Source organism: Polypterus senegalus, chromosome 1, assembly GCF_016835505.1.
Source record: "Polypterus senegalus isolate Bchr_013 chromosome 1, ASM1683550v1, whole genome shotgun sequence".
NCBI classification, from domain to species: domain Eukaryota; kingdom Metazoa; phylum Chordata; class Cladistia; order Polypteriformes; family Polypteridae; genus Polypterus; species Polypterus senegalus.
In genome coordinates, this window is record NC_053154.1 from 287,772,532 (window position 1) to 287,785,391 (window position 12,860).

The window sequence follows — 12,860 nt, forward strand, 5'->3', positions numbered from 1 at the left end:
AAGACCAACTAAGTCAGGGCCTCAAACTCCAAACAATTTCACTCCAATCAGCTGCTTAATGAGGTGCCAATTCTTATTGTTAATTAAATTCGTTCTTTACTTGTTGCTGCTCTTGTGGTGCATTAGCAGACATTTCTGAAACTGTTGATTTTCTCTTTCTAAGAGCACTGTTAAAATGTTTTGGAGACCTGTGTAGACCAACATTCATCGTTCTTTATTTTCAGATATTGTGTGATGGACACCAGTTGTTTTGGCTCATTTTGTATCTCATTATTGTTTGGCTGCTAATTAAAAAAAAGTAACAAGGAGTCTTCAAGAGCAAGTCAATTCAAATTAGTTCAAAAGAAGTTAATTAGCAGCAAAAACAGGTCACTCATTAAGAAAAGGGTTAGAATGAAAATCTGCAGCAACAGTGGTCCTCCAGGACCGGAGCTGGCAACCCAAGACCTAGAGTAGGTCATAACAACGGGACCCATTAGTGACCAATGCTGGAAAACAGCAAACAAGGTGAAAAATGTCCATGGAAACAAGAAATCTCACGTTACTTATGTCACATAATCCACATCAGTTATCCATTCGTATGCTCAAAACGTGCAAAACGCATGTTTTTTTTGCTAAAATGTCATTAAATAATTACTTCTGGAATAAACACAGCAAATCATAAACAGGAAGCTAAAGCATAATGGGAAAGAGACTTTTTGAATGGAAGATCCACCTTTCCCCCTTATTTGTTGCTTTAGATTCCTGTTTGTGGTTTGCTCTGTTCATTCCAGAATTAACTATTTAACAATGTTTTACCAAAAAAGCATGCGTTTTCCACATTTTCAGCTTACATTGTCTGTCGAAACAGAACTTTTGAACAATTTACAACTTAATAAGACTTGTCTCTTTCAAAGTATTCCTCTCCTGTATTTATATACTGCTCCCAAAACGTTTTCCTCTTCTGGATTACATCCTGGAACTCGTCTTGTGGAATCTGGCACAAGTCTTTTAGTGAATTTCTTCTAAAAGAAGAAACCTGTAACATTTGATGGTGGATTTCAATGGCACGAACAAAAAAACAAAGCCTGCAAGTACTGCGCACCCACATTTCATCACCGGTTATCAGCATTTGAACGGTTACTGACTGACTCTGACTCTGCTCACGTTTTGATCATTTATTGAGGAGAAGGACAAATTTTGCAGCAACACAATGCATCTCAGTCAAAATTGTGTGTCAAACTTTTACTGATGCCTACTTCTTCAACAACTTCATGGAGAGTTAGGCGACAGTTTCCACAAATTCAAGCACACACTTCCTCAACATGATCTCCGTCCAATTTTGGTATCGTCTGATTGAATCAAATCATCTGCTCGATTTGGAACATCAGTACCCTTGGTAACATTGTGTACAGCTTAAACAATCCCCTCATAAGCTTACTGCAACATTTGAAAAGTCTTGGTAAAGGTTTTTGCCAGTTTCACACAGACTTTCACGGAAACACATGGCTCTTCAAGATCCTCTTTGATGTCACTCTACTGCATGTGCTCGATGACAAATTGACGTGGTGTGATAGAGCAAGTAGGGATTTTAAAGGTCAAGGTCACCACTATACACCACCATTATTACAGGCCTGCTATGTTGTTTCGTTGGCATGCTGTTTAAGAGATTGAATTTGTTCTTGGGCAGACCTCGCGCGATTGGGTAACTGATATGTCGATTATGCAATATGCGAACGTGGGTATTTTTCACATCCTTTATTGTCACTATTAGGACACATTCTATTGGAAACTTTGATATAACGTTTCTGCCCGAAAACATTGGATTAACGTTTTTCCCACCCAACTATAAACTACATAGAGTAAGTAACATACTGTGACATGTCTCACTACTGCATGGGCTGTGGGGAATGGAAGCAGCGTTGGGGTGGAGTCTTGGGGGAAAGCACTTTGTGAGGGTGTTCGGGGCATAGAGAGTTGAGTGATAGGGGTCAGAGTTAATTAACTGTCTGTCCAGGCAAAAAGGAGTAGTAGGAGTAGTGTGTGGTTGGCAGGGAGAAGCATTGGAGTTGGTAGGAAGAAAGTATCAGGGTGAGAAGAGGTGAATGGTTGAAAGGCAGACAAGACGCAGACAGTACAAAGGTAAATTGTTTTTCATTATTTTGGAAATATCCCTGTGGCACAGACAACGGGCAGCAGGAGAGCATTGTTTATATCATGGCATACCAAATAAAAAGTCAATTGGCATTTGGAAAATTCCCTTGGAAAAGCGGCTACTTGAGTGTCTTATTCGACTGGTCATCACAATATAAACAAAAAAATGAAACGCTTTAATTTTTGGGTGGAGTCTTCCTTTAATTACATTCATTGTTCCAATAAACAAACACAACGGCTAAACGCAGAACAGCTTATTTGGTGTCAACTCAGCCTACTGTACAGTATGTGCGTTCATCCACCAGCTTGCTGTATTTCAAACTTTTTAAGAATAAATGAGAAAAATCCAAATCAGGCAGTTGAGCAGGAAAAAGTCCTCTGATTATGGAGAAAATTCATACCTTTTCTACATTTCTTAAAGTGAAGCTCACAGGTTGGTATTTACTTTTTCTGTGTCTGATTAAATTTTCATTAGTATAATCAATAACTTTACAAAATGACATTTTTAATATAAAACCAATCTCCTTAGAAAAATGTATTAAGTCTCACGCATTTCAAAAATGAGTAAAGATGGCTTCAGTTCTTTGCACTGCCACTCCAGGGGCAATAAATAAGAGGTTAACGAAAAAAAAAAGAAATGGTTACCATAGGAGCTCTCTTTATAAGTCTGATTTAACAAATTGTGATTAGAAATAAGCAGCTTCTTTAAAGGAAGCTTAATGAAATTCCTAAAATCTTATTCACAAATAATCTAACATGGGAAATTGCAGCCAATCAGACAAAGAAAGGGAGTGAATACAATCTGCCTCCAAATCAATTTATAGAGTCCATCACATTCTTCTAAATCTCTAACCTCTTTCATTTTTAAGGGAAAAGGAAGCCAACGCACCTTCTGGTTAAAGGGCAAGACTGGATTTAGGATGTTGCTTCCAGACTCTGAGGCTACCTCAGCGTGAATATGGACGAACCTGCTGATGGTACATTTTTAAAGTTATTCTTTATGTAAATCATCAATGTTTTTTTCAGTAGGCACTTGAAGTTTCAAATCATTATGCAAAGAAATTGTAATGAGATTGGAAGCAGAGGTGGGAGAGGGAACAAAAGCATTTTGTGTGTGCTTACAGAGTTGCTCTTGAGAAGTATCGCTTAAATAAGAAGTTAGGCAGTAAGATGTGTCATTTTCTCTTAAATCCCTTGCTGGCTTCCTTAATTGCCTTCCTTAATTATCTTGTGTTACCTGCTCAGATTGAGATTTATTTTTACTGCACAGGAGCACAAAAAGAGCTCTTCATCTAGGGGTCTGTTTGTCATGGTATGTTAAGTCAAATAAGTGTGGACTTTTCATTTATCTATTTATCTTGTGGTTAATTTATGGGACACAAGCATGATATTTGGTTCAGCTCCCCACTGTAAATTACTCTCAGGCTTACTGTAGAGATTTAGGTGTACGATTTAGGTGAATGCATCAGCAGAGTAATCAGGCAGACAGGGGTCAAAACAAAACAAAAAACACACATGAAACAAAGGCTCAAAAGAAATACAAAATTCATATTGAAAATCTTTTCTTCTTCTTTTAGCTGTTCCAGTTAGGAGTTGCCACAGTGTGTCATGTTTCCATATCTTCCTGTCCTATACATCTCGCTCGGTCACACCCATCACCTGCATGTCCTCTCTCACCACATCCGTAAATCTTCTCTTAGGTCTTCCTCTTTTCCTCTTCCCTGGCAGCTCTATCCTTAGCATCCTTCTCCCAATATACCCAGCATCTCTCCTCTGCACATGTCCAAACCAACACAATCTCACCTCTCTGACTTTGTCTCCCAACCATCCAACTTGAGCTGACCCTCCAATGTCCTCATTTCTAATCCTGTCCTTCCTCATCACACCCAATGCAAATCTTAACATTTTTAATTCAGCCACCACCAGCTCTTTCTCCTATGTTTTTGTCAGTGCCACCATCTGCAACCCATATAACATAGCTGGTCTCACTACCATCTTTTTGACCTTCCCTTTCACTCTGGCTGATGCCATTCTGTCACAAATAACTACTGACACTCTTCTCCACCATGTCTGCACTCTCTTCTTCATCTCTCATCCACACTCCCCATTACTCTGTACTGTTGAGCCCAAGTATTGAAACTCACCCACCTTCTCCAAGTCTACTACTTTCATCCTCACCATTCTTCTGACCTCCCTCTCATTCACACACGTGTTCTGTCTTGGTCCTACTGACCTTCATTTCTCTCCTCTCTAGAGCATATCTCCACCTCTCCAGGGTCTTCTCAACCTGCTCCCTACTCTCATCCATTGGGACTTCTGTCTAATCTCCTTTGTCAGCCTGTTCATCACCATTGCAAATAAGAAAGGGCTTGGAGTCAATCCCTGATGTAATCCCACCTCCACCTTAAACACATCTGTCACTCCTATCGCAGAACTCACCACTGTCACACTTCCAGGTGACCTATAAAAAGGGGCCAGTCCCACCATTTGATGGCCAGAGTCGGGAGAAGAAGATAAAGCCTGAGCAGAAGTGGAGGGAGAAAGACTGGTGGCAAGAAGGGACTGTTATGTTAGTGATTTGTGCACAGTGTGTTTTGTTGTAAATAAATCAGTTGTTCTGTTAAACCTGTGTCCTGATAATGCTCTCTCTCTCCCGGTCCTTCCACAAAATAGGGTGTCCTGGTCGGGTAAGGATTCTGGCCACCCGCCACAGGCTGCAACATTACAAAATGTGAAAAATGAAGGGGTGCGAATACTTTCTGAAGGCACTGCATATGACATTTGTGCCCTTATACAAAACTGACTCCCTTTGCAAATGTTGTTTTCACACACAGACACACACAGGCACAGACAGACATCATACTACCAACACATATGCTGTGGCAAATTCATGATGCCTGGAATAGAAATGTTAACAAATAAGTAGAATGAGCAAAAATGTCCCTTACCTCTGAATGAGGTTCACCATCATACAAAGAGCTGGAGGAGATATTTTTCAAAAGCATGAAAATAACAGACAGCAATAAGAAATGCTAATTAAACAAATAGAAATATAACATCTGGTGTTAGTGAAGAACTGTGTCAGCATGCATCTGCAAAATGAAAAAAAACTGGTAAAGATTATTCCATGCTGAAAAAACAAAAAGATAGCATTTTGCTGTATCGCCTTCATCAGGTTACAAAAAAAAAAGGTTACATAAATAGAAGATGAAAGGAGGAAACAACATCAGGCAATGGAGTGAAAGATAAGAGTAGATGTGAAAACAGCCATTAGAGAAGATGAAGGAAGAGATAAAAAATTGGCTGGCCATTTAATCCTGGAGAAATGGAGAAATGTTTGAATGAAGTCTGAGAATGAGTTTGGCTTCTTTGAAAGGTGTCTTTGAAACAGAACATATTACAATATTGCGAGACTAAAGGTGATTGTGTGACTAAATACATTTTTTTGTGCCACAAGGAGAGAAGGCATGGATTAATATGAATGATTAGAAGAAGAACTACCAAGTTCTAAAACCTACATGTGATAGTGGGAATCAGTCCAATCTTTCAGCAAAGTTAAATTCAAAGGGCAAAAATGTAGTCAAGACAACAGAGCATTAATTAGTAGATTACAGTGACACACGTATTTGGAGTCTTCTTGGGTATGACACGACAAGCTTAGTACACCTGGATTTGGGCATTTTCTGACATTCTTCTCTGAGGATCCTCTCAAGCTCTGTCAGGTTGGATGGACATCATCGGAGGACAGCTATTTCCAGGTTCTTCCAAAGATGTTCCTTTCGGTTGAGGTCTGGGCTCTGGCTGGGCCACTGAAGAACATTTACAGAGTTGGCACTAAGATACTCCTGTGTTGTCTTTACTTTGTGTTTCATGTCATTGTTCTTTTGGAAGCTGAATCTTTGGTCCAGTCTGAGGCACATCACACTCTGTATTTGTGTTACTAAATACATTTTTTTGTGCCACAAGGAGAGATGGCACGGATTAATGTGAAGGATTAGAAGAAGAAACTACCAAGTTGTAAAACCTAAGTGTGATACTGGGAATCAGTCAGTCCAAGTTGTAAAACCTAAGTGTGATACTGGGAATCAGTCCAATCTTTCAGCAAAGTTAAATTCAAAGAGCAAAAATGTAGTCAAGAAAACAAAGCATTAATTAGTAACTGACATCTGTTGGTGAAGAAAGATTCACGGATCTTGACTTTGCTGACGATGCTGAGATCTTCACGGAGTCAATGGAGGCTCTGATTGTGGCGCTCGAGAGACTGAGTGAGGTGTCTGAGTGTCTGGGCTTGCAAGTGTTCTGGATAAAAACCAAGATCCAGACCTTTAATGACCTCTCTGACACGGCCATCAGCAGTGTGTCTGTTTGAGGAGAGGCTGTCGACCTTGTTGAGAGGTTTACTTACCTTGGCAGTGACATTCATGTCTCTGGTGACTCTTCCTATGAAGTCAGTAGATGGATTGGGAGAGCATAGGGGGTCATGAGGTCGCTGGAAAGGGGTACGTGGCGCTCCCGATATCTATGCAAAAGGACGAAGGTCCAAGTCTTTAGAGTCCTGGTGCTTCCTGTCTTGTTATATGGTTGCGAGACCTGGATGCTATCCACTGACCTGAGATGAAGGCTGGACTCCTTTGGTACTTTGTCTCTGGAAAATCCTTGGGTACCGTTGGTTTGACTTTGTGTTTAATGAGCGGTTGCTCATGGAGTCCCAAATGAGGCACATTACCTACATTGTGAGGGAGCATCAGTTACGGCACTATGGCCATGTGGCACGTTTCCCCGAGGGTGATCCGGCTCACATGATCCTCATTGTTGGGTACCCGATTGGCTCGACCAGGCTAAGGGGTCGCCCACGTAACACCTGGCTGCAACAGATAGAGGGTCATTTCTGGAGGGTGGGACTGGACCTCGTGTCTGTCTGGGGGGTTACAAACCGGGATCCCGAGTTTGTTTTGTTGTGTAGTGGGTGCGGCAACGCACTGTACCAGTGCATGCTCCCCAACTTGACTTGACTTGACTTACCAGACCTAGAATCCTACAGGGAACTACTTCTTAAATGTTTTAGATTTATCCATAAACTCAGATGACCAGTGTATTGACTGCACAGTGCAGCAGCCCAATAAAGTAAGATGGAATCATAAGATGGGCTGCCAATACAATAAAAGGCCAAGGTCATAACTAGGAGGGCAGGAATTAAAGAAACAAAGGACAGGATGTGAGACCAAATCATACATTGAGTCAATAACCAGAATATTTCAGAATTAGTAACCAGACAAAATCAAGCTTAAATCGGGCCAAAATTGCACAGAACATGCCTAGCATAAGACTAATGCCTGAAAGTTATTTGCACCTTTTCCACTAGCAAATTAACTAAAAAATTAACAGGACGTAATACTAAACTGAAGAGATGTAGAATGTTGCTTATAAATAAGATTGAAATTCTGTTTTTAGATGCTTTAAAATAGTTTCTTAGATCACCTTGATGTTGAATATTTACTCAATAAAGAGTATTGATATATAATGATAAACAACATATTTTTGAGTCCAAAAAAACAGGGCTTGTCTTAAATAGGGTTTTAAAATGGACTGGGAGATGAAGGGCAGAGAAAAGGAGCAGACAATAATGAACAATGGATCAAAAAATAAAAAACAACACAAAAGACCACAACCAAAAAGCCAAAACGTGCATCAAAAATCAAAGTAAAAAATAAAAAAAGCCGGAGATGCCAGGATCAAAAATCATAAAAAACAAAATAAAGTGTGAGCTTTACTGAAATTCTTGTAAATAATCCCAATTATCAGGACACCATCTTTAATCCATTCATCCATTATCCAACCCGCTATATCCTAACTACAGGGTCACGGAGGTCTGCTGGAGCCAATCCCAGCCAACACAGGGCAGGAACAAATCCCAGGGCAGGGCGCCAGCCCACCACAGGGCACACATACACCAAGCACTATTTACGATCGCCATTGCACCTAACCTGCGTGTCTTTAGACTGTGGGAGGAAACCCACGCAGACACGGGGAGAACATGCAAACTCCACGCAGGGAGGACTCCTAACTACGAGGCAGCACCGCTACCCACTGCGCCACCCTAGTCTTTAATACTTGGAGAATAATAATTTGCTGTTGTTATGTTGCTCATCGTTTTTTTAACCTTTTCATAGGTTTTTTTCAAAGATTTATGCAGGCAGTTTGCATTTTTTTCAAATGAAGAACTATGATTCTAACATTGGTTTATTTTTTGAAGCCTTTATTTTAAATTTACCATATTTTCCCATCTGTTTTGCTGTGCCATTTTCTTTAGCTTAGAGTGCCACTATATTTGCATTGGCACATTTCTTTTTGACAATCAGACTGACCAAAGAATAGGTAGCATGTGATGTCTATTGTGCAGTGCTATAAAGTTTGGTACATGCATTTCTGGGTCTTCTGTGTGTTGACGTGCGATTCTTTTTTTGATTTTCTTTATAGCTTTCTGTTTGTATTTCTGGCAAAAGACCTTTGACTTGATTCATGTATTAATCTTGATGATTGATTTGATTTTTGACTGCAGCCTTTCTTTAAATCTTCACTATGTCCTGCCTCTTGATCTATTCAATACCTTCTTACAGTACAGTCAGTACAACTGTATGATTCCCGATTTATGTGACTGGCAACAAAATTGTCATACAAAACTTTGCAAAATAGTATAGAAGCTAGAGCTCAACAATCCACAAAATGGTGGCATCAATAACAATTCAAATATAATTTAAATAAAATTACCAGCCAATAAATAACAACTAAATAATTAGAGAATCTGTATTTAAATAAGCTTTTGCCTTAAGCCAATCCCTAATCACAAAATGAAGTGAGGAGAACCAATTTAAAAGAAATGTTTATTTTACACATAAATAAAATTAATGTAAGAAGAAAAAAAGAGTAAAGCCTGACACCTCTATGTGCCTTTCTACATAATATTCTGACTCAGAAGCGATAGAGAATAAAAAAAAAAAATGATTACGACCAGGAGATGCAAAAGTCAGTGACAGGCCATGGTCAGCACCAAAAGTCACAACCGACCTGTCACCAAAGCAAGAGAATGATCAGAATTTCAAAGTCGAAGGTGTGACAGATCAGTCACCAGACACCAGGTAAAAGTCCAATAATAATTTTTATTCAGACAAATACAGTGCACAAGCACCCTCCTCTCCACGATACTCATAAACAATACCAATAATCGATAATAAACAATCACAATCCTCCACTCTCAGACGCGTTGCCACCCTGCCACCCAGCCCAGCTCACTCGTCTGGGATCTCCCATAGTCTTTTATAGTCGCTGACCCGGAAGTGTTTCCGCACCCTCAGTCCATGTGACTTCCTATCACGGAAGTACGTCATTTTCCCTGTTGCTGTGACTAAGACGTACTTCCGGGTTATAGGGCACGTAAGAGTCTCTGGGCCTCCCTGCAGCGTCCTCTGTTGGTCGCCAAGGTATCCAGCAGGGCTGTAAAGGAAAACTCTAACGTCCATAATTCCCTGCTGGCGTTCGGTGCACTTCCATGCTGCGGGGAGGGCTCCACCTGCTGGCTTGGGGGTATTGGCCACGATGACTGGATGGCCATATTCCACAAAGGTTTCAAGCAAGGATGTGTTCACCATGAGAAACTCAAAAGAAACATTTTTTAGCAAAGTGTTATATTCAGCAGATATATGCATCAAGTTCACTTACTGAATGTTATGATCAGGACTGAATTTTAGGGCCTTGTGGCCTTTTCTATATTAGAAACCATTTTGCATAATTGTTGTTAGGGTCACATGCTGTGTTTCTAGGGGTGTGGTCTCCAGGGTCGTGACCACAAGTTCATTGGCACGACAGGATGAAAGGTCAGCCTTTGTATCGAACTGTATCTGATCTCAGGATACATTCTTTAAATTCAAAAAGAAACACTGTTTTTGCTATTGATATTTGTGTCTTGCCTGGTTTTGACTTCTTGCCTGATTTTTGACCTTCATTCTTGCCTCTCATCTGGAATTTGGTTGCTTTGTTTACATTTTATTTGTTTTTTTGCCTTTTGGATGCATCTCCTGGTTTGTGTCAAAAAATCAGTTTGATTTGAATCTGATTCCTGTTTATCCAGGACACTGAAGGACTAATATAAGCAATCTTCATGCTGTCATCTGAATGACGTCAAAAACAAGCACATTGAGGAGAATCCTGGGGAAAGTTTCTGTGCCAAGTAAAACAATTTTTTTTAAGAGTACTGTGGCTGGAGGAAAAAACAAAATGAAAACAAAATCAACCATTTGATATAAGCAAGATACACCAAAAAGACTTGATATTCAAAACCCCCATATTCAATCTATAGATTCTTAATGATACATTAACACAAGGCGCAAAGAAACATCACAGATCATAACAAGCAGGTCATGTTTGTAGTTGTCCTACCTCAAGGTCCATCTTAGTCCCCCCTTGCTCTCATCTTCTGCATCTCTCTCTCTCTCTCTCTCTCAATAAACAGTCCTTCCTCTTTCCACCAGCCCAGCTCCTGCCATTACTGTTGTCCCAAATCTAAAGTGTTCATGTTTGAGCATCCATGTATTGGACTCTAGGCAGTGGAGGGGACGTTGGCGCACGCAGGTTGCTGCCGCTCCTCCCTTTTATCAACAAGCGCCTTGAGCATGAAAAAGGCACTGTATAAATAAAATATATTATTATTATTATTATTATTATTATTAAGCTCAAGCCACAATCCACAAATAGGAACAACCTAATAGTCACTTTGATGGTCAAGAATGATCTTTGGATCACAGTGCCATCCTCTTGGTACTCTCCCTACTGTGGCTAGGAACCCATAAAATTCTGAGCCACAGCTCCAGTTTAATGGACTAAACAGTCCCAAGTAGCCTGGCTACCATCATGTATATGCATACTGAACATACTGAACATACTGAAACACCCTGTGCCTCTTACTGAAGTGCGGTTTCCTATTAATCTACCACTTGTCCTCCCACTCTCTCATTTAATTGCATGTCACTGGAGTATTGGGTTTGGGTTTTTTGCCCCCACAAAGCATCTGCACTGATGTGGCAGCAGTATTCGCGGACGCCAGTACAGAACCTGTCCTGCACTGTGGTAACCTGAGTGAGGTTATTGGTCTTGAGTGGAGAAAAAAAGAGTTGGGCAGTAGGAACAGAATCCTTAGTTTTGTGCTCACTATCTGTGAATGTATAGTGTAGAACATGTTGTCATTTAGTTAAGTTAAATGAATGAACAAACAGATCGATAAATCTGAATTTCATTACTCAGTCAAATGTCATTTTATATTTCTGTTTTGTTTTTAGGTTCAAGTCTTTACAGCACAACCAGATCCTTATACAAGACAACCATCCAATGTGGCTGTGTGGGGAATCGGCCACATCTAGAAGAGGCTTATTTAAAAGGACTCGCTACACATATCAACAGCTGGTGCTGGCACCAATCCTGAAGCTGAGATGCCATTTATAATATACTGTATGAATGACTTTATTTATGTACAATAAAGAACAATTATATTCCCTGGCTGAAATTAACTTATTTGTTGTCAGTTTTGCCAAATGTATTCTGTTTTTATGACTCTTTAATTAAATACATGAATTCACCACGCCAAGAAGTTGAATATATATATCAGTCTCTCTTTTTTTTGCTGTTTCAACAGTAAACTGTTAGGACAATGCTATTCATTCATTTTTAGAGTCTGTCTTTGGTGTTTATACTTTATTTTTGGTAACAGTAATTTCCATTGTACTGTCATTTGGGTGATGTTATCTCATTACTATTTTCATGGGGTCCACCATTTTGTTTGATTGTGTTAATAGGATCTGTCTAAGCAGGCTAGGCACATGACAGTTAAAATGTAATGTTAAAATGTGCAAAATGTCTGAGAAATGTATGCTTGAGTAAAAAATCAATTCAGGAATTATTTTAGTTTTGTTCTTGACTTCCAGTGCAGTGTACCCGCTTCAGTTTTGGTGAACAATCAAATGACACTTGCACTGGCCTTAGCTTATACCCTTGGCTCCATAAGATCCGAAGTGCCAATTTAATTAAAAGACCACATTTACAAGGATATTTTTACTTAAAATTTATCAAGAAAGAAACTAATCTTTCACACATATCTGAGAAAAAAAGTCATATTTTCTTCATTTGTAGACAGATCATTCTTTACTTCTTCATTGAGATTGAATGGATGGAGAATCCACAAAAACGCCACTTTCTGGGTGTCAAAGGTGGGGTCAGGTGCCCTTGATAGGCATCTTCTCTGGGCTACAGGTGAAGGAGTAGAAGCAGCTGGTGACAGTGGCCTCTCTCATTTCACAGTGGTATTGCTTACCTTGATTGAGCAAGGAAGGTGTTTGCTAGTACACATATGTAACAAGATGAATGTTAAAAATGTATTTTGTGCTGAATTCAAACATCTCATCAGACCTTTCCTATCACATAAAAATTTTAAGTGAAACATGATTAAAATTTACAATAAAAAATGTATGTACACTATATATACAAGATGAGAGCATCTCACCAAAACAGTAGAAGTTTACCATTTTTTGCTGTATTTGGCCTGAGGAATATCCTTCTGAAGGTTTCAGCAACTGTCAGCCAGCATACCGGGGGCTCCAATTGCTTTGGTATTGCTTTTTCATTTTACAAATGTCCTGATGAAACCGTTTGCCACACTCTTTGCTAACTACTCTGAGATTTCC

At 39.7% G+C, this 12,860-nt stretch overlaps 1 protein-coding gene across 1 annotated transcript in view; it reads left to right on the top strand.

The window, feature by feature from the left end:
* gucy2g (guanylate cyclase 2g) overlaps positions 1-11,543 on the top strand; it is a 149,357-nt gene extending 137,814 nt beyond the window's left edge. The window contains exon 21 of the mRNA XM_039736268.1: positions 11,463-11,543. Within this exon, the coding sequence (XP_039592202.1) occupies positions 11,463-11,543 (81 nt within the window). The remainder of the gene's footprint in view (positions 1-11,462) is intronic.
* The last annotated feature ends 1,317 nt before the right edge of the window (positions 11,544-12,860 follow it).